Here is a 21626-nt window from a genome sequence, read left to right as displayed (position 1 = left end):
GCTTCTGTCAGTCTGCCCCAGGGCAGCTGTGGCTACAACCGTAGCTGCCTCCACCAGTGTGTGAGAGTGAATGAATAGTGGCATTGTAAAGCGCTGTATAAATCCAATCCATTATTATTTGTGGTCAATTAGACCGTTGAAGTGCAACATTATCATATTATTTGTGTTCTTACCCAACCAGGAAACGGTTAGCTTAGCAGTGCGAAACGGGCAAGTCATTATGTCGTTTGTTTCAACAATATGGAACCCAGACAACAAAACCAGCCGATTTTGTCAAGTTTTTCCTGAGCTTTTATAATATTTTTTACACTTATATTATAACCTGTATGGTAGTAAACATCAGAGTGCTTGTAGTCGATGAGAACTGGACAGGGCCAGCCAAGTGATTCCTTTGCTAAGCTGAAACTGCAAAGACACAAAAGTGTCTCTTTAACTCTTAACCGTTGGTAAACATCATTCATGTATTTACAGATTTTACTGTAGGGGTGCATGGTGGAACAGTGGTTAACATTGTCACCTCTCAGCATAAGGGTTCAACCCTGCTGCCCACCTGGGCCTTTGTGTGCATGTTCTCCCTATGACATTAATCTGAGTGTCGTTCCTACTGTTTCAGCTTTGTGATAACATGCAAACTACCCATTGTACACCCTGCGTGTGCTGGAATAGGCTCCAGCCTTGAAAATGGATGGGTTTTATCGTACACTCATGACTGAAGTGAAGTGATCGTCAGGGGTAGACTGGATCTTCTGACAGGCCGCCCTGATGTCCTGCACGGTGGAGTGAAGGTCACTCAGCTCTGTTGTAATGGCCCTCTGGTTCACTGTCACGGGGAAATATTGGAGATGAGGTAACAAACCCATTGAAACTCAAAGGAAATATGCAAATCAAACTGTAACAACAGCATAAAATATGCAAAAGAAGCACACCTGATTCTACTGTATATTAACTATTAACTAAGAGCATTGTACCTTTAGCTGCCAGAGGCACTGTTGTGAGGTCTCTGGGAAAGCTGAGCAGCTCTGGGAAGTGTTGGCACAAAGACTTGGCCAAAATGTGGAGAAAGGTGGATTTCCCGTCTACTGTTTTGGTTGTGCTTAGCTAAGAGACAGAAGGAGAAGCGCATGAGCGACTAAACACTGAACTCGAGCTTACCGTGTTGAAGGCACAGACATCCGTGCTGTACCTCAGTTAGGAAGTTGATCTTAAAACTGGTCGTCCTGTTGCTCTTCGGCTGCCCGTTGTTCAGGTAATTTCCCATTGCAAGAACAAACTGTTGGTAAAGTAAAGCCGTAAGTATTCACTGCTAACACAGATATTCACAGATTTATTTTCATTTCGACTGCTCATTTCATACCTCCAGGATCTTGGCTAGTTTCTTGCTGCTCCTGAGCTCCACTGAAGCCTTGTAGATGTAATCGTACGCGATCTTCATCTCCTCCGTCCTCTCCTGTAGGGTCGTTTTAAAGTAGAGGCTCCGCAGGCGAGTCTTATAATCAGGCACCATTAGCATCTGAAACACAATGTTAAATCATTTAGTTTTACTCTTTAAAACATCTCCGATCATCTCTGACATTTTTCCCCTCACAGTCACCTGGAAAATGAACTGGTCCGGCTCGCTCAGCTTGCCCGGGTCCTGATCAAACTGTTCGTACTGTTTCACCTCTTCTTCGTCTGGGGCATACAGCAGCAGCTGCTTGATGTGGGCCGGCTCCAGCCTGTCGGTGGTCATGTTCATCAACACCTGACGCAGCTCTTCGGGGGAGATTTTCAGATGGGCGATGAGGATGGCTGCAGGGAGGAGGAGGAGGGTGAGTAGGCGGGGGAAAATGTGGAGAATTTATGTACCAAAGAGGATCACTGTGTTCCCGCTCTGCTGACAAACCCTTCATCTGCGTGTCTTTCACTCACATTTATTACCATGTGTCTGTAACATGTAGCTCTGAAACCCAGAGTCACATCATAAACCCGCTAATTAACAGTGAATTAGCAGTGCCGTGACAGAAGACAGAAGTTGCTGTGCCAAAGAGTCCAATCTGGATAACTGCAGAGAAGCAAGGCATCATTTTTAGACTTTTCATTGTCTTGCTATATTGCTACACTGGCCTCTATTGTTACGCTGACGTAAGATGACTCTTTGTAATTCTTTGATCAAATTTGGCCAAATCTGATCCACGATCTAGGAAGAACATAAATATACATGTCTTTTTCTTCTTGTAGAGACTCACTCTTTTTCCTTGTGAATGAAACATGAACGACCTGTTGGTACTGTTAGGTTTGCCTACTTCGTGTCTTGCTTGCTGTGTAATTATATTGTCCTCAACGTTCCAGCGAATAGGTTCAAGCTACAAACCTATCAGGTACCAGTTAGCACAAAGCAAATCTAGAGAGAAATCAGTCAGAAGGTATAAGGAGAGAGCAATGATCTGTGGCCAAATCCATTTTCTTTAAGGGCGTTATCTCGCTGTTACTTCTGCGGTGCACTTGTTTTCACCTTCATTCCAACCAAGGGAGGTGAAATAGATTCATGATGGTTTATAACTGATATTCCTGAACTTTAACTCACTTGGATCATCCAGTGTTTCTTTAAGTTATTTGAACAGTGTAACTGTATCCATTACGGTGGCCCTGAGAGGTCAAATGCAACTTAAAATGCAAGCAGGTAAAAAAAAATGCTGCAAAAGCACAGAGCACACATGGGAAGCTGAATAAGTAGTAGCAGAAGTTTAACAGCTGCAGAGTCAGTGGTAATTTTCAACTCTTGATTCTGTTCTATTATCCTTGTTATGCTAATATATATGTCTGAGTGCGCTCTCACTTGAACCCTGCCCTTCGATGCAGCGTTACTACTTCAGGCTAACATGTTTTCATCAGGTTAATCACTTTATCAGTTAATTTTCATCAAGTTTATCAGCTATATATTATCTTGTGGGCACAATGTGGATTTGATACCTTGTCTAAATAGTGTCTATAATTCCTCTTCCACATCAGTGGCGCAGAAAATGTTTGGCCTTCATTAAGTGATGTTCTTTGTCTTCTACTTGTGCAACGTTTTTGTAACCAGCTGTAACTATAAAAGGTATTTTTGCTGCAGTCTCACATCCTTGATCCTCGACCCTTGTGTCGTGTTTGTGTGGCACTCACAGGCATTGTAGGCTTTCTTATGAGACAGAATCTCCACCACGTCTTTCTTTTTCAAGTTCTCTGGCTGGAAGGCTGGCTCTGGAGGAGAGACTGATAATTTTAACAAACAGTGTAAGGATGCGTTCTCCTGGCACCAGGGGTCAATACACAAACTAAGTCACCTAGGCTGAACGTGGCGGGTTGGTGGGTTAATAACACACTCTGCCATTAGAGGCCAATAAAATGATTTTTAATCGGTAACAGCAAGTTGTGTGGTTTGTTTTTTACATAGGCAGATCTGTGTTATTACTGATAATCATGACAGAAAACAAGAGGGGGATATGGTGCCGTATGGAGAATGGATTTGAGGTGCAGGTGAATGAAGCAGCTCCAATGGAGAACATAACTGTGAAGGTACAAACACAACAGGCGACGTCAATAAAGACACACATATATTCAGATGCAATGCAAATGTATCGTTTTAGACACAAAGAGGTTAAGATGACTTGATGTGTATGAATTGATGAAGACGTGACAAAGTTACAAAATCACTCACTGGATCTGCGTTGAGTCCCAAAGTGCAGGTCCAGGTCTAAGTGCTTCACCATGTCGGTGAGCTTGTCATACTCTGAATCCTCCCCGAGCTAAACACAGACAAGGACACACTGTACTCTCCGAAGGCACAGTCAAAATCAGCTTTTTTAACTTATTTCTTTTATGGATGGTGTTCAGATTTTATTCATGTCTGATAGGAATATATGCTGGGATCAAAAAGGCTCAACGTTTTAACATCTAAAAGCAGATCAAGTCTGGCACAGCCTCTGTTTACAAAAACAACATTGTTGCCTTGATGACTCATCGGAGACACATAAGGAGGTTTTTCCAAATATGGATGGAGATATGTAGGAGTAGTGAGAAAACTCACAGTCCGAGTGGGTAGATTCACATGTTGTTTTCTTTTTTTACTGACAGAGCCATACATATACGTATCCGTACAGCCTCTAACCACAGGGTAATGCAAGATAACTGGAGATCACCACTCACCTGACCCCATATTGTTCCCTCAGAGTTCTCCACCTGCTCCCAGCGGAGCCTCTTTACGCTCATGTGGTTAGCGTCTGAGGCTTGCTGGCCCGGCTTGGGCAGCGGAGGTGGGTCACAAGGAGGAGGTAATGGTGGAGGAGGTGGTGGTGGAGCCTTGAAGATGGAAAAACAATTACTTAACACTTAAGCCATAGTGTTCTAGTTCAGCACAAAGACAGCAGTTCTCACTACTGAATCATATTCCCACTGTGCGCATGGACCTCACAAGTTTCTTGTATACTCTTTAGCAGCTGTAGACAAAGAAATTATTACTGCTATTATTAGTTATTTAGGGTATGGGTCTGTCGTGGAAAGCAACAGCAAAACCGGGGACAGAGCACGAGGTTAAGCTAGAAAGAGCATGGCAGGAAGTACTGGGGTTGAGATGGGTTGCAAAGTGGCTTACAGCACACTGTGGACAGGATAAAGAAGATTAAAACAAAATAAATAGATTTCCCACTCAGGTCTATAGGAGAATATCAGCTGAACTGTGGGTTGCAATGAGATCATGTGACCTATCGGGATGAAGTTGATGGTCTGCCTGAATGCTGTTCTCGAGTAATGAAGTCCAATTAAGATCTGAGCCAAACAATCAACTGTATGTGTGATCCCACTTAATAGTGGACACTGATTTTTGAGCAGATGTTCATGTTTTAAATGGATCTGCATGAAAAGAAACAGAGTTTATTAGCTTCTTCCAAAGAGGCCATGTGAGTTGTTTGTTGTCTCTGTGTTTTTGTCTGTTTGTTAGGAGAATTACTGGAAGAGTATGGTGTAAAGATTCTTTATCCTGGATCTTTACACTTATATGACACGGAAATAAAAAAAACTGGAAGAAATCTGGAATCATGTTAAATTCACGAGCAGTGTTGGGGGAATTTGGGGTTTTGGTGGAAGAATACAGTCTCAGACTGCTCATGTAGTCCTTTTATTTCTCCTTATCCTCTGACGTCCCACAGGTCAAACCACACAGAGTCAAGGTTGGGCTACACTTAACATACTGAAGGCGTTAACTTTCAAATCAAGCCTCTTAAGTGGTTTTTGGCCTAATAGATCTTCTGTCATAAAAGGCACATTTGGGGATGAAATAGATTTTAAAAAGTTGATTATAGATCAGACGGTACATCAAATCCGAAACTGGCTGCTGGCAAACATGAGCGATGTTAAAAGGTTAAAATGGGGCAAATGATGCAGAATGTTGATTAGCACCAGAGTGTTTAAGTGCTAGTTTGCACCTCTGTTGCTAAGCGCTCTTGGTTGCAGCACTGATGGAGTGAACCTCTTAGTGTTTTCATTTTCTATTTCTGTGTGTGCTGACGTCTTATTTGTACTTCAAGTAACAAGACAAAAAACAAACAAACCACAAAGTGCAGATGTTACCTGTTTGGAGGTGTGGTGTTCCTGCCTTGTGGTTTCCAAGGTCTTCATGTGACTGGGGAGGGTGGAGTGAGAGGTTGGAGGCTGCGAGAGCAGCGAGGAGCCCGCGTGGCCCTGGCTCTGACATTGGGATGGGCTGTGCTCCTGGAGGGACGGCGGCAGTGGGCCCTGGTAGCTGTGTTGGTGGTGGAGCTGGTGGTGCCTCTGCAGGACGAGCTGGCTCGGCCTCAGCAGCTGCGGGGAGGGCTGCGGGGAGGGCTGGCGGATAGGCTGAGGCTGGCTGAACTGTCGTGGGAGGTAGGTGGGGCGGGAGCGCAAGGTTTTGGTGGAGGTCAGGGTTGTGTGGCCGAGGCGGGTGGTGGGTTGGAAGCGCTGGAGAGTCTTCTCATTTTCGTCTCTGCTCGGGTGCTTTTTGTGTAGGGGAGAGCGGCTGGACAGGATGGTCCTCGGAGGGGGTGGAGGAGGAGGGATGATGGGGTGGTGCGGTTGGAAGGGCATCCGGCTGCGGGGCACGTGCTCGGGTGAGAAGCGCACTGGTGGGAGAGGGTCGGTAAACGGAATGGGAGGGGGTATGAGAGCCTGCAAGGGCGGAGGAGGCGGGGGGCTTTGGGTGGGAGGTGGTGGGATCGGTTCGGATCCAGAGGAGTAGCAGGGAGAGGAGGCCTCGTCGCTGCTGCTGTGATCCTCACTGCCGCTGCTGAGCTGCCGGGGCATGAAGCCGATTTCCTGGTCCTCCTGGAAGCTCATCTGGAGGGAGGAGGAGTGCACCATCAGCCCCGAGAACCACCTTCACCTCCACATAGTCTAGTAAACGGCTAATAAACAGCTTCTACGTTTTAAAATCCAGTCTATTCAAGCTAATTAGGTTATTATTAGGTTCATTACGGCTTTGACGTTTGCTTGAAATGTTGTACTGAAACTTACTCCACTGTCTGTTTATATTTGAACAGAAAAAGCGACACGGGGTGCGATCAGAATGTTTTGGAACTCTGACAATTTATTTTAAAGAAAGGTTTTGTCCTTGTGCACCTCTGGACTACTTCTAATAGTGCTGCTTTTTACGTCCCATTCATCTGTGATTTCTATCTAGACCACAAACGTTGGCTAAAAGCCGACATCTGTGTCAGACTGACCCAGCTTTAATGTCCTGAACCATCTGTGCTGGTGAGAGGTGGGTGTCCGGCTACCACCAGCGAACCAAAAAGCAGTTTTCAGTACATAAAGTCCAAGCTTGCTCAGGAAGGTCAGACTGTTCACACAAACTTCTACTTCAGCTCCATGCAGATGTGGCTCCCTGCAACTCTATCTTTTCCCCAGAAATAAAGTTAAAGTTAACTAGTTCACTAAAATCAATGCAGAGGTGCACGAAGATGCAATCTTGAAGGGGTGACTAGCCAAATTCAAGTTTGCTTGTTTAAAAAGGAGATTTTATTTTACAGGTGTAATCCCAAAATATATTTATCACACTTCATAGCAAGTTCAGAAATTCTGCTTTTTTTTTTTTCTCTCTTTTTGACTTTTAGAATAGAAAATATCTACAAAATAACATCAAATCAAAGTGCTGATCTACAGAATTTAAAACCATGCACTTAAATATCTCCAAACCTCTATATAAAAACTATGAAAATAACAATACAATATATTATAATATAACATAATGTGAATGGAAAAGAACCGTGACAATGCTATAAAAAGCCCAGTACTTATTCTAAATACAGATCACTAAACAGAAACATGTAGATAAAACTATGATATAACTGAGTATCGTTTTACTTACAGGCACAACTCTTCTTCTGAAACCATGACAACCACCTTGATATATCTGTTCGTGTGACACAAGTGTTCATTGTAGCGTACATTAGAGGTGCTCTAATGTAAACATGCAACACTACAACGTTAATACTTCTCTAAATGTTCAACTTGCTTACTGTTTATTAAGGAGCAAATGCACAAACAACAGATTTTCTCCTTATCATGCTAAATATATAAATCGAGATCACGGCGGTCTAACAGCTTCCACGCCGCAGCGGCGCACATTCTGTGCAACTGAGTCAGACAGGATGACATTTTCCCGTCTGGCCCAATCAATATTGTGGCGGTGAAAGTGAAAGTATGACCAGCATTAGCTTTTATTACAGCATTACTCGCACTCTGCATTGAAATTTAAACTCACTTGTAATTTAAAAGTAATGAATGTTTCAGCTTTAAATGTGAAATATAGACAATAATAATAATCCTGTGATGCATGACGCACGTTAATTGCAGGCACGGCTTCCAGTTATTCCTCTCACTGAACCAGCACCTACAAGAGTCTGAAGGTTTAATCAATGGAGATTTTATACTTGTAGAATGTAAACATTACAGAAGCTAGCTCCTTCTGCATAGGCTGCTGTAGGCTGAATAGTAAGTCACTCACTCTTAAGGTTAGGTCCATAAATTGTTAGACAAGTCTGGTTTAAAATCCACTGTGGGTTAGGGGTCAGGGCTCAACAATCAGAGCGTTCCACTTTTTCTGCTCCTGCTCCAAATAAAGGTAAAACACTTGTAGCATAGTTCTGCCTCTCACAGCTGGCAGCTCAGTGGTGGCATAACTGAAAATCCCGTCTTAAGAAACAATAACGCTCTAAGATAGTGGCCTGTTTTTCTTCCTCACCTCCTCGTAGTCGTTCTCCCCGGGCACGAAGTCATCCACCAGAGTGACCCGGTGGCCCAGCTGCTCGCTCAGGGAGTCCAGGAACTTGTCTGTGTCTCGGCTGCGTGGCGGCCGGGAGAAGGTGAACAGTTTTTTGCGGTGGGTCAGCACGTTGTGGCCGCTGTCTGAGTGATGAGGGGAGGCCGGGGGGCTCTCCAGACTGACATAAGGGTTGGAGTCTATGCTGCTTTGATGGTGGATTTCATACACGGGAGTGGGAAGAGGCTCCTTCCAAGACAGGGACAGGCCAGATTTACGATTACCTGTAGAGACGCACATTAAAAACGATGGCCTCGATTTATATTTAGGCCACCTTGACGTGAGGATCTTTCCTCTTAGTAAATATCTGACATTCTAGACCATGTAGTCACCAGGAGGATTATTTCTTCTGAGAGGTAACCATTGAAAAATAAATAAAAAAATAAACTGAAAGCTTGTGTGTTTGAGTGGTTGCCATGCCATGTTCACATCAAACTGGCAAAAAAAAAAGCATCACTTAGCAGCAATTCTGCTTGTTTGCCACCTATAAGGACACATCGTCCACCACAACCCCCCAAATCTCATCATGATGTAAACATGGCATCAGTCACGTGCCACCAAGGCCCAAAACTGATCGGCTTCTATCACTTTGCATGTCATTTTATCTGTTCATTATGCAAATATGGGACCCTGGTGGCTTAAAACAGCAAGATGAAAGCATGTATCTGAAAGCGTGTGGATGCGGTGAGTTTTTAGGAACCCAGAATACCTGTGAGGGTGGGGAGTGTGAGGGGAGAGAGAGGGCTCTCGGGCTCTGGTGAGGAGCCGCACTGCAGTGGAGGCACACTCTTTCCTGCGTACACGTTCTCCAGCTCCGTATACACACCTGTCATCTACAGATGAAGGCATGATCATCTCATTAGCACATTATTGCTGGGCACATTTTCTTTGAAGGTCTGCTGCTTATTAGTGTTTTAATTTTTTTTTTTTTCGGTTAAGCTGCAGACTCACATCTGACCAATTATCAAAGTAATAGTAATGATCAGCAAACCTTCAAATCAAGTGAGACCAGAGAGCACAGAGATCATAGCTAGCGTTCCGTAAATGCCAGTCGCTGAGGAGCTAGGCGCGGGAAAGCTGCGGGTATACCTACATGATTGAGGTCAGGGGACTCGGGGAAGGAGGTTCCATCTCCTGACTGCCTCTCCTCCGGGCTCCCGGATTCATCGATATGAATTCCTAAAGCACAATAAAGCATGAACAGTGACACGTGTTCATCCACCATCCACCTCCAGCCTGGGAGGAGAGCGGATGAAGCAGAGCAGAACAGCGCAGAAGGAGCAAAAAAAGCTCAGGTCCCGCAACGGGGGTTAGCGATGGTAATGGAAAACTGGGGAAAAGTAAAGTACCTGAAGCCTGAAACAGCCAGGAAATAAACACTGTTTCAAACTGAGAGGTTGGGGAAGTTTTTAAAAGCAAACGGATGCTGAGAAATGGATGTAATGTATGACCTGGTGATGACTTTTTTTCTTTTTGTTAGTAGCAGCCCTATGTGAGCTCAAACACTTACACACATTCCCACCTGGGACTTGGCCACTGCAAATAAAGCCTCGTTACTTATCTCTGATAAGACCTGGATCAATGGGAATTTAGGTAGCGGCGCGTGAATAGTACAGTAACTTCATCAGGAATCCCCATTTACTGTCTCATCGTCGATTTCTCTTGTATGTGTTGTGTTATAACGATGGGAACACTGAATTACTTATAAGCAGATTTAAATAAGCACACAGCTTATTAGCAATAACAACCCATTTAAATCCCTCTTGCTTTACAGATTTCATTACAGCGGCATTAACATTCTGTGTTGGTCACCTGGGGCAAACAACCTTGTTACGACACCATTTCAGTTCATCCAGCAGTGACGAAGCAACGTTCCCACTCAAGTCTCTCTTTTTTTGCCTCCCGAGGGAAAAAAATCTTCATCTTCATCAGCTAAATGTTCACCGGCTCTACCTTTAATTGCTAACTTTGTCTTCCAGCTGTCTTTGCGCTGTAGCCTACAGTGGCTTATTAAAGCTTTTACATCAAAGAAAGGTTGCCCGACGACAAGATAAATTGCTTAAAGTGGTTATATTGTAGCAGATGTGTTGCAGGAAGGAGCTCGAGGGCTTTTTAAAACCTTTGTATCAAACCCAGCTGAACAATTTCTGGAATTATAATGATTTTGTGCTAAAGGACAACAGGCTCTCATTCAACATGTTTATCCCGCTGGGATGTTGCCGTGCATAAGCGTACCCATTCCTAGGTGAGTCCCGATGATGCAGTCATCGGAGCTCCTCTCTCGGACGTTGTTGCGGTACGACGACCCCGTCACTCGCATGGAGCTGCTGCGCCGGTGGTGCTCTGGACCGTTGTCAGGCTCTAATAATGCTGCAACACACACACACACACACACACACACACACACACACACACACACACACACACACACAGGGTCAGATTGGCTCTACTTTGCTATTTATATAAAAAGCACGATAAACATCGATAGTACATCACGATAAAAATCCAATTCAACTTCTCATTCGTTTCATGCCTCACCGTTGCTCTTGTAGCCAAGGAAACGAGACAGCTTGCCCTGGCAGCGCTCCTGTTCATCGTAGGTCAGCAGCTGGTAGATGAACTTCCAGATCAGCTGCTTGGCTGGAGTGTCCAACACTGGAAACACGTCCACGATCAGGGTGTCCACGTTCCTGCAAACACACGTGCTCCATATCCACTCACTGTCTTCTTTATATAATTCCTGCTCATGGCTGACTATCATTCAGTGCAAGGGTTTATTTTATATTCTTTGTACCATGTAAAGCTGAAAAAGAGACGCTGGGAGAGAGCAATGAAAAGGGTGGGAGGATAACAAAGATGTCACTTATGGTATGATTTATGTTGTTGGGTGTACGCTGTATGCATATACAGTTGAATAACAGTGGCATTTTAATCCTGCTGCCTCACATGTTTGCATCATGTGCTGAGCTAATTCATCATCCCGTCTTTCTCGATCCCTTCATCCTATATAGGAAATAATATCAGAACCTAACTTAAGCTGTAACTTCCTGCTTCCGCTGCTAACCCTTCATTTGCTCAATAATCCATGTCTTCGTTTGCTAACAGATTCCTCTGTAACCCTGTAACCCTCTGCTCCCTGTCCCTTCGCTCACTGACCTGTGCTGGAAGAATGTCTCTAAAGCTTTGCAGACACTGTATCTCTCCTGGATGGTCAGCAGGTGCTCCAGCTGCTGGCTGAAAGTCCGCCCGTGGACTTTGATGCTCGGTGGAAGAATCTCTGCAACCCACTGCAGAGAACTGAGGCCAGGAGACCTGGACAGCATGTATGGAGGAAACCGAACATTAATTTTTCCATTCCTACTTACTGAACTAATCCTTCTCCTTCATTCAAAACTAATACACTGCTACAGGCTAGGTCTAGTGTCAGATTTTTGGTGTGCTAACCTAGAGCGTGGCAATGTGGTGGGGGCCAGACTAGAGGATTCATCTGCATCTGTTTGGTCTGAAGAAAAGTCAGATGGACCCTCCTCCACCACGAGAGTGGGCACTGCCCCGCTGCCCTGCAGCATAGACACCACCTTCTCATGGGAGCAGTTCCTAAAGCAAGGGGAACAAAAAGGAGAGACGATGGCTGTTAGCTGTATAATAGAAGGACTGAAGCAATGTGCACAAACCAGCAGAATCACTGTGTTATTATGTAATACTAAGATAAGTATTGAAATTGAAAAATTATGTAAGCAGACATACATAAAAACTACATTTAACAGGATTATATAATAAAAAATAATTTGTTTCAGTCTGCCCAGAAACACTGCTGCTGCTCTAAGACACCTTGCAAGCCACGAGAAGCTTCCCACACTTACTTCTATATTTTGGTACAATATGTGAGAGCATCTTGTTCTTTATGTGATGTACACAGACACTATGAATCCAAATATAAGCCCTGGTAATCACGTACTGCAAAGTTTTAACAAATACACGTTGTTTTTTACCTTAAAGGTATGAGGACTGCAAACATAATTGTTTCCATCATTATAACAAATATATCATTTTCCACATTGTTACAGACGCTTTGTAAACACTAGACTGTAACGTCCAAATCTCTTGTACTTTCTTTTCCTCCTTCTTGCTGGCGAGCACCTCCTACTGTTTTCCTGATCACCTCCTACGGCTGCAGCAGCATGTTATCAGGGAGAGCAGCGAAATTATACATTGCCAATCAAATGAGTACATCAAGCAGCCTGGGAGATGCGCTGTGACCCTTCTTTCACATGGTTATCAGGGTGACAGGATAAGTAGTGCTGTTTCCTCACATGGAAATACTGTCTGATGTATTGCTTGGTATAGTGTATTTGCTGAGCTCGCACGGGTACAGTTCAAATTCAGATTTCTTATGTGCACTCCCACACTCACTCACGAGAAGGAGAAGGTCAAGAAGTTGTCAAGTCTACAGAAGAACTACAGTGACTCCCACGAGGAAAGTTCAGTTTACATAAAGGCTGTGATCACGTTCATCAGCCCATGCGCGCATAGGGCACCTGCACACGTGTCAAGGTATGTGAATATACCCCTCAGGATGGGCTGTAAGAATCCATTTTTCCTGGAGATGTAATTACTTGAAAATGTGGAGATCTGATTGTCAAATATCCAATAAAAAAGAGCTGAGTACTGTGCAAAAGTCTTGAACCACCAGTCATATTATCATATTTTGCTTAGAAAATGCGAATAGGTACATCATTTTGTTTCTACAGTTTTAATTAGTTTTAAAGTCAATATTTGGTATAACCACGTTTTTAATAAAATCCGACTTTACTTTTCGGTGCTCATTATTAGATCCCCTACTGCAGCTGTAAACATGACAGTCTCCACTGTGTTTTACAGATGGCTACAGACATTTACTCCAGCATCTTGCTTCTGAGGTTCTCTGTACATACTGGCCAAAATCTGATCCAGACCTGTCAAATTTCATCACTCAGACCTGTTACCACTGCTTTTCAGACCAGTCCTTGTCTAATTTGGTATACTTCTGCATTTTCTCCCTGTTTCCCTTCCTTGAGAATGGCTTCTTGACAGCCACCTTTCCACTGAGAACCCTTCTGATTGGACATTATGTGTTTTTGTAACAGGCTGCTAGTAACAAAATATCTAAAGATACAATTTAAAATGGATTCTTTGCTAAGTGTAGACACAACACTGATTCATCCCTTCAGTTAGATGTTTTTTTTAATGCTTGAATGACTCATAGGTCCGTGTTAAGTGGTTCAACATGAAAAAAGTCCCCAAGACCACAAAAAAAGTCTGGCTCATTGGCAGCAAAATATAAAGAATGAGGACTGACTCAAGGCTTTTGCTGAGGGCTGATAAAACGTGCTGGTGTAAAAAAAAAAATGCTATCTTTGTGGGTTTTTCAAAACACTAAAAATTCTGCTCATATATAAAGATAACAGGCGATAGATAGTAACAGATATAGTTATGGTACACATCCCTGAACTAAATAATGACTAACGAAAACACTACTGTACGTCCTGACATTGAACTTAATGCCAGAACTTAGCCTGAAAACGGTCACTGTGTAACAAATTTAACAGTAACACCATCATTCGTGCTGTGAGTTGTAGAAATGAAAGATTTCCTGTAAGGTCTTGACTCGTCTTATCTTGTGTTGACTGATCAATAAAGTTAGTGCTGCTGTGCAATATGTAAAAATGCAGGCAACTCCCTCAGAGTGGGGATACTCATATGGATCCTGCTGCTTTAGATCGTTTTATGAAACTCCAGGTAAATCAGAGGAAGAAATCCTGTAAACAGCTGAAAGCAATAAACACTGTTCTCTTACAGACAGCACTCAAGCATGTCTAGGGCTTTCTGTGTTTTCTTTGATATACATATGTTGGATTATTGGTCGATTTGCATCAAAGTAAAGAGTCTGATAACTAGACTTTAAATTGTGTGCCAAAAAAACCTGTCTAAAGTTAGGCTCTGAGATTTGTTTTGTATTTAATGTGAGATTTGTTTGGGTAGTGATGAACAGTTACTAAAACCTATGGTCTTGCAGTGCACAGCTGAAGACACAGTCCACAAACTGTTTCTATGATGAAAATCTCATAAAATTCGGCACAGAAACTATGAGCGTCATGTGCTTGTGAAAATATCGAGGAGAATCTACGTCAGAAAAAAATCAGAAGGGTTATGTGTTTGTGATGGATTATCTGGCTCAGTGAGAGCTGTTTTTCATACTGAGGCAGAATAAATGGCAGCAGATGGCTTCTGCTGGAGAAAAACAAATGCTGATGTCTAAATATACTGTGTAAGGTCAAGAACTCGGGCAGCAGGGAAAGGCAAAATACTACAAACTACTACTGCTGCTAACAATAATTTCCATTAAAGACAAACCTCATGTCCAGTCCGTTGAGAAAGAGGATACGGTCGCCTGTTTTCAGTCCACATTCCTCGGCGGGACTATCTGAGAGGTCGACAAAGATGGCAGAAAATCAAACATCAATCAGAGACTGAAAAAACCCCCTGAAACCAATCCTTCCAGCTAACGAGGTGCACAGAACAGACGGGCACAACGGGGGGAGAGATGGTGACTAATGTGATGCTGTCAATCTGTGTATGAGATCCAACAAAGCCCATCAACAAACAAGATGAGCTCCATGCTAAATCTTATTACGTAAGGAAACAGTGCTGTCAAAACAATCCCTGGCAGAATAAGTTCTGACTGCACTGTACCCATCGCCTCCTCATCTGTCAGCACACTGCGGATGAGGAGCTGTCATGTCATGTCATTTGTTTTTTTTTTCTTGTTCTTTTGGATGCAGTAAAGTCTTAATGGGGAAACGGGGTTGTGGCTTCCGGGCTATCGGCAAAGAATCTGTGGTCAGATCACGATGAGAACTATGCCACCCACCTCCACAAGGGCCCACTGAGTCAGTCGGCTCTGGCTGTTTCAGCACATGTTGGTGGGGGATGATGGTGGGCGGGAGCAGTGCCGTCATCGTCAAACACACACACAACGCACACGCACACCGCCTTCCTCACCAAGGAACCTGGCAAATTCCCTCAGCAGTAGCTTCACAGCCTCCTTGTCTGCTAGTTTTGCTTCAAAAAGCAATAACTGTGAATTAAATAACCTTTTACTGCGGGAAACTTAAGAAAGTAATTATGAATATTTCACATAAGCTCTAAGTGGAAATTAGATTTAAAAGCTAGCTTTAATAAAACAAGCAAAAACCGCCTGTGAGAGTCATTCAGCCTTATAGTCACCCTATATGTTGATGCAAGTCTATAAAGGAAAAACATATTAAACCACGGCTGCTTGTAGAAATAGTCGACAATAAGAAAAAGAACAAATGGGAAATCAGCCTAATTGCATGTTTGGCCAGAGTTAGACAAGGAGATCAACAGCTAGGCTGGCTAGATTGCTATCAGGCATTTAACTGCACACAAAACCCCAAGCTGACAGCTCTAAGATGACGTTTTCTGCATGGCTTAAATATTAACGATGAAACCTGTTGGTAAGTAAGCTCTAGAAGAGATGATTACCACAGCAAGCTGTTTTGTCTTGTCCTCAGTCCCAGAAGCATTTGAGTGCCCTTCATTGTAAGTATATGACACTAATATATTTGCAGTATGACTTGATGTACAAAGGATTTACTCCTCCACCCTATGACCAGTTAAACTGCACAGGAAGAGCAATAAACAGAATATAAAGTACATCTGTGCGGCACTGACTGACCACAGGTGTACCTGCTGCCGCACAGCACAGCCTGTTAGCGTTTCACTAGTGAGTCAGATAAGTCCACTTCCGACAACACTCACAGTCTCTCACACACACAAACGCCTCCTGATCACCTTCGGCCCCGAGCGGCTGGCACCACAACAGCCTCACCCGCGTAAAATACATCTGCCCCCCTCACCGCCCACAACGCAGAACGGCGCACGAGTGAAAAGCCGCCACACAAAGAGAGGAGGCGTCAGTCAGGACTGCACTGTACTTGGTTTCATTATAGAAGCAGTACCTGGGATGACGGAGTCGATGCAGACGGGAGCGTGACCCCGCAGCGTGAAGCCAAAGTTCTTCTTCCCCCTGTAGACACGGACGATCCTGAGGAAGGGATGCAGGCAGGAAGTGAGATGAGCAGTTCATTCATTCGGATTTAGAGCTCTCTGAAAAACCTTCGTGACTAAATGTTTCTAACAACGAAAAGCTTTGTGCCTGTCTACTGGCCTTCAACTTTCAAAGAGGGTGACACAAACTCTACATGAAGCAGAGCGCATTCATGGCATTTATGTGCAAAGCATTTTTCCTTTGTTCTGAACACTTTCAGCCGACGCTCTCTGCTGAATCACATTTTCGAATTTCTTGTGTTTGCATCAATCCATCCTCCAAAAGCAGCACCTTTAACCGACTTAAAAACTTTCAATTTGAGCAGTAACCAAAACCTGTAATTTATTTTTTGGGCTTTTTTGATTCCCTCATCACCCATTTAGTCAAAATCTGAACAGTCTAAAACGCAAACAAAGGAAGAAAAAGCTGGAAGTGGAAAATGTGTGGAATTTGTAAAAGTGATCAGTCAAACAAAATCGGACGAGCGAGTTCTCAGTGTTGCTCGTGACGTCATTTAACAGCATTGATGGCTGTGAATGAATGAATGAATGGGAAGCCCAGCTGTCCCCGGAGTGAGCACTCACTCGCTGTTGTTTACAATCCTGCCTGCGCTTCGTTTTTGCTTTTGTCACTTCCTGTAAGTGGGAGTCTGAACAAGCACAGACGTGACCCTCTGTTTGCCTCGATCCAAGCTGACATTTTTCTAACGTAACACAAATCAGTCCTGCTTGAATGCCAGACATTGTTTTTTGTTTCCGGCTTTAATAAAAACAATTTGGGACATGTTCAGAATAGCTTTGACATTTTGCTGAATGCGGGGCTCCTCTCTCTCATTCACCCCAGTCGGAAGAATATGCGTCGGAAAACCTCCCGGTGTATCAAAGATGAGGCTCGTTCAGTCTATCCGTGGAGCGTTGCCATGGAGATAACTAAAGGCAACACTGCTTTGGTATATAAACAGGAGGAAGGCAAAAAAGACAACAAGAGAAAAGAGACAAACCTATTCTTTGATAGCCGTGGTTATACGCTCTTATGTAAGCCAAGCTAAATGCAGAAAGGCACACTGGGTGCTGAATGTGGATTTGTGTGTGTGTTTGAGGGCTGAATAGAAAAAATGAAGCATCAGCTCTGAGCACACTTGACAAACTAAGTGTCTGTGACTATCAGGCTGCTTGAGGCCTCTCCTCATTCCCTCCGGGCTACACCAGCAGAGCTTCATACACTTATGTATAATTTCACATGACCTCAGCTGAATGCACTCTGAAAAGGTATCAGTCAGTCTGCTGGTACATCAACAACCGTCATATTGTACACACACTATGCAGACAGCTACCACACTATAGTGCTTGATTTTGTGTATCAATAGTCAGTAGAACATTTTGTACAACAACACATCTGGGGGTGGATTTACCCGAAATGTTATGTCGACTTCTCTCTCCACCTGTATCCCACTGGTCTATCGATCCCTTTCTCCATCTCCCTACCGAAATGTCACCATGTTTCTCGGTCTATTTCTATCTCCCTACCTTCAGCCATCTGTCTGTCACTGTTTCTTCACCTCTGCCAATCAGCTTTTGTGGTCGGTTTGTTTGTCTGGCAGGATTACTAATGAAGTTATGGACAGTTTGGCGCAACTTAGAAGCAACTAACTTTCACAGTCTATCTAGATCCACATCCAAAATCGGGTGTTTTTGAAGGGTTTTTTTTGACAACTCCTTAGTATTGCCAGATAACTGGAAATGGGGAAAACTGGGGGACATTGTCCTGATGATGTCAGGAAACCTAAATAATCTCTTGGATTCAGAGGCTCACTTTAATTTATGCAGATTTTCAGTTATGCAGTCTCTTGAATTCTCTCGTTCCTATATGTTTTATCTATATTTATTTCCTTCTGTCTATATTATTTCGTCTAGATATAGATATATAGACTGCATCTATATCATCACCTCATATCACTCTTTATCACTCCGTTTACCTGTATTCCCCATCTCTCTATTCTCATTGCCATCGATCTCCATCTCTACATCTGTTTACTCCTTACTTCTGTTCGTCTCTTTTTCTGTTGATATCTATATCTATCTCTCTGTTCCCACCTCTAGCTCTGTCTCTCGCTCTCTCTCACTGCTCTATGCATATTTCCAGTTACTGTGGAGACACAACAGTGTTACACAACAGTCTTTTGGGTTTATTCAGTGCATGGAAGGCACCAGCAATGCAGCGCGACTTCTTACTGACACACGATGCCCCTTTAACACAATCAGCTCACCTCCTGCTGCCTTGTGCCCGGCCTGTATGATCACACTTGACATAAAGGGCCACATGTTTTTTAAGACCTCCTGTTGCTGAATACTCAAAGACCCCAGGATTTTATTAGTTAGCTCGCTACGGAGATTTACTGCCACAGTCCTGTGCTGCACCACGTCCACTGTGGTGTTATTAACTGGACAGTCGTGTAATCAAGTGTGTTAGTGGGTGGAGGAAAAGTGTCAAATGGTTAGGGGGGGATCTACCCCATGTAGGATGGTTGCCAAGAAACAACCAAGAAGATGGCAGAAGATGGTTACAATGTGATGTTTTGTTAAATGAAACAAATACGCAGCTGTGTGTGAACATCTTCGTGCATGCACAGACTTGCTCTAACCTGCTGTGTTTGATATGTGTGCTTACCTCTGATTGGGTCCAATGGGGGGATGCACGGGTATCCCTGAGACGGACTTCCTTAAGCCCCTGTCTCTCTCTGCTTCTCCCCTCCCTCCGGGTTCTCCTCCATCCCTTGGCACTGAGCTGGCCCGTTTGGACCCGCGGTGGCGGTCGGAGTGATCCTCGCTCCGACTGCGACGGATTCTGCCATGCGGCTCGCTGATGCTCTTGCTGCGGCAGAGTCGGTTGATCACGTTCTGGGAGACGGTGTCGTCGAAGCGCTGCCGGTGCTTCTTGGGAATGAAGATTCTGGCCAACATGGCAGCATATGAGGAAAACAAATTGGTTGGTGTTAACTGTTTTTCCATAAGAGTTCCTCTACGAAAAGCAAAGAGATGGGTAGAGGATGGATCTACATCACAGATCCACCTCGATCCATTTTAAAGACACAAATTCCACAATCACGACTCTGAGAGCGATGACAGCCAGTGTTGGAAGAGATTAAAAGTTATGATACACTTCAAACTCTACTGAGAAAATGTTCACAGTCCTACTCGGCACAGATTCGGCTCAACAGGCTTCCATCTTCATGTCTCAGATCTGAAGAAAAGATGAAAAGGTTTTGACTGAATGGAGAGTCTTTCCCCTGACTGAAAAAGAAAAGAAGTTGAATTTGATGCAATCTTTCTCTGAGGAAATAGACGGTGAAGAAATCGTGGCGTCACTCACTGCTTGCTGGAGTCTTACTGCTGCAGCAGGGGTACCAGAGCCAGAATACAGCATGAGAAAAAGGTGTGGGAGTGAGTGAGCAAGGGATTTCTCCTCTCTCTCTCTCTCTCCATACAGCAACTGATTCTCGGTCTTTCCTACACTTCCGTCTACACATCACCTACAACTGAGGCAGGAAGCTGTCATTTCATCCACCTAGGCCCTGACAAGGAAACGCAAAGTGTAACGCACTGGGATAAAATAGGGGCAGGGGCATCAATTACAGTGAAATACTGAGTTAAACTGTATGAAATCACAATGTTTTTTTATTTTGTAATCCAATGTGATTTCCTACTAAACACCTACTGTTTTCATTTAAATATCAATATACAGCTATGACATCGATAAAAGTTATTTTCCTGAAGTCTTACTTTGAGAAAAGTCAAACACTTGAAATGTTATGCTTGTAATATAACATTTTAAACATAAGCAGTCACAGTGACTGATATGTTATAGCAGCTGAACACTGGTAGGGTTAGTCGTCATCACTCATGAGTGATGAGTAACTATCCCCTGTGGAGCCTACAGTTGGTTGCTGGGGTGCTGAAGGGTTTCAAACAGTAGCCGTGCTGGCTTGTCAGATGGAGGGGTGGGACATGCAGCTGACATCGAGAGTGGGAGCATTTATCTGGTTTATGCTGTAAAAACAATAAGACACATTGCAACAATCCAGAGGGGATGAATTCATTATTTTAACCGCTTACAAACGATGTATGGAATGTTTTTTACATAACCCTAGCCCTAATCCTAGCCAATCAGAATTGAGATTTAATGGTATTATTCTCCCAGAACAAAGAAAATAACCTAATAATCTAAAACTATACATCTGTTTTTCTCCCCCCAAAGAGTTAGGTTTTGCCTTTCTCTAGGGTTATGATCTATGACGACCGATATCGAAAGCTACGTTATCCACACACAATAATAGAAATAAACATTGTGTAACACTTATGAATTAATAATTAATGAGGTATAAGTATTTGATCACATTTGTTACTTGGTGGAGTAACCATCCTTAGCAAGCACAGCTTTTAGATATTTCTTATAGCTATTGCTAGGTTTGAGCTAAGTTTTCAGCTCTCCTCTTTCCTGATCTTCTCCAAATTCTTAATGCTACTTCACCTCGAGACTATGATGTGCTTCTTCTTCTCGAGGGACTCCTTTGTTGTCTTGGCATATGCTTTGGATCAGTGTCCTACTGGACCTGCCCATGATGCGTTTGTCGGGCCCCGGCTGAGTGAAGGAGATTCTTGTCCAAGATTTGTCCATCTTTCCAATTGAGCGATACAGTCATCGTGTAGCTTTGGCAGAAAAACATCCTCAGAGCACAAAGCTTCCACCACCATGACAGTAGGGATGCTGTTCTTTGGGTCACATTCACCCTTCTCTTCACTCCAAACACAAATGAGTGGATTGATACAAACCAAGTCAATTTTGTTCTCATGTAACCACATCACAATCTCAGAAGTCTCACCTGAATCATTCAGGTGTTTCTTTGGGGGTTTGTGTTCTTTTTTTTCCTTTTTCTTTTTTTACAAGTTTGTAAGAATTTGACAATTTTTGCTACGTAGCGTTACAGATACTTTTCGCTGCTACCGAAAACATGTAGAGGTTCTCTTGCTCGTCTTTCTAAGCAGACTGGGAACAAACTAAATATCAAAGAGGGGGATAAGAGTGAACTGTACATGCTGTTTCTTATGGAGTGCTGCAAACAATAGCAGTGACTAAGAGACAAAACAAAACAAGTCCCCACTCACCAGCAAACACACACACACACACACACACACACACACACACACA

At 43.5% G+C, this 21626-nt stretch overlaps 1 protein-coding gene across 6 annotated transcripts in view; it reads right to left on the bottom strand.

The window, feature by feature from the left end:
* The window catches only part of grid2ipb (glutamate receptor, ionotropic, delta 2 (Grid2) interacting protein, b), a 78564-nt gene that overhangs the window by 22025 nt on the left and 34913 nt on the right, over window positions 1-21626 (bottom strand). For 3 of the 6 annotated variants that reach the window (XM_042227371.1, XM_042227368.1, XM_042227372.1), the window contains 20 exons: window positions 19089-19370; window positions 16333-16418; window positions 14705-14774; window positions 11756-11908; window positions 11468-11623; window positions 10850-11001; window positions 10547-10681; window positions 9405-9490; window positions 9021-9144; window positions 8234-8535; window positions 7358-7402; window positions 5584-6327; window positions 4165-4317; window positions 3677-3764; window positions 3142-3231; window positions 1592-1788; window positions 1355-1510; window positions 1184-1270; window positions 969-1098; window positions 702-820 (listed from right to left, as the gene is read on the bottom strand). In XM_042227371.1, the coding sequence (XP_042083305.1) occupies window positions 702-820; window positions 969-1098; window positions 1184-1270; window positions 1355-1510; window positions 1592-1788; window positions 3142-3231; window positions 3677-3764; window positions 4165-4317; window positions 5584-6327; window positions 7358-7402; window positions 8234-8535; window positions 9021-9144; window positions 9405-9490; window positions 10547-10681; window positions 10850-11001; window positions 11468-11623; window positions 11756-11908; window positions 14705-14774; window positions 16333-16418; window positions 19089-19370 (3355 nt within the window). Of the gene's footprint in view, window positions 1-701; window positions 821-968; window positions 1099-1183; window positions 1271-1354; window positions 1511-1591; window positions 1789-3141; window positions 3232-3676; window positions 3765-4164; window positions 4318-5583; window positions 6328-7357; window positions 7403-8233; window positions 8536-9020; window positions 9145-9404; window positions 9491-10546; window positions 10682-10849; window positions 11002-11467; window positions 11624-11755; window positions 11909-14704; window positions 14775-16332; window positions 16419-19088; window positions 21599-21626 lie in introns of those variants that run through there. The other 3 variants (XM_042227369.1, XM_042227370.1, XM_014339003.2) reach the window with 3 other exon arrangements.

The sequence above is a fragment of the Haplochromis burtoni genome, unplaced genomic scaffold (assembly GCF_018398535.1).
Source record: "Haplochromis burtoni strain Fernald_Lab_line unplaced genomic scaffold, NCSU_Asbu1 Contig_257, whole genome shotgun sequence".
Lineage (NCBI taxonomy): Eukaryota > Metazoa > Chordata > Actinopteri > Cichliformes > Cichlidae > Haplochromis > Haplochromis burtoni.
This window is presented reverse-complemented; position numbering and strand designations above follow the sequence as displayed.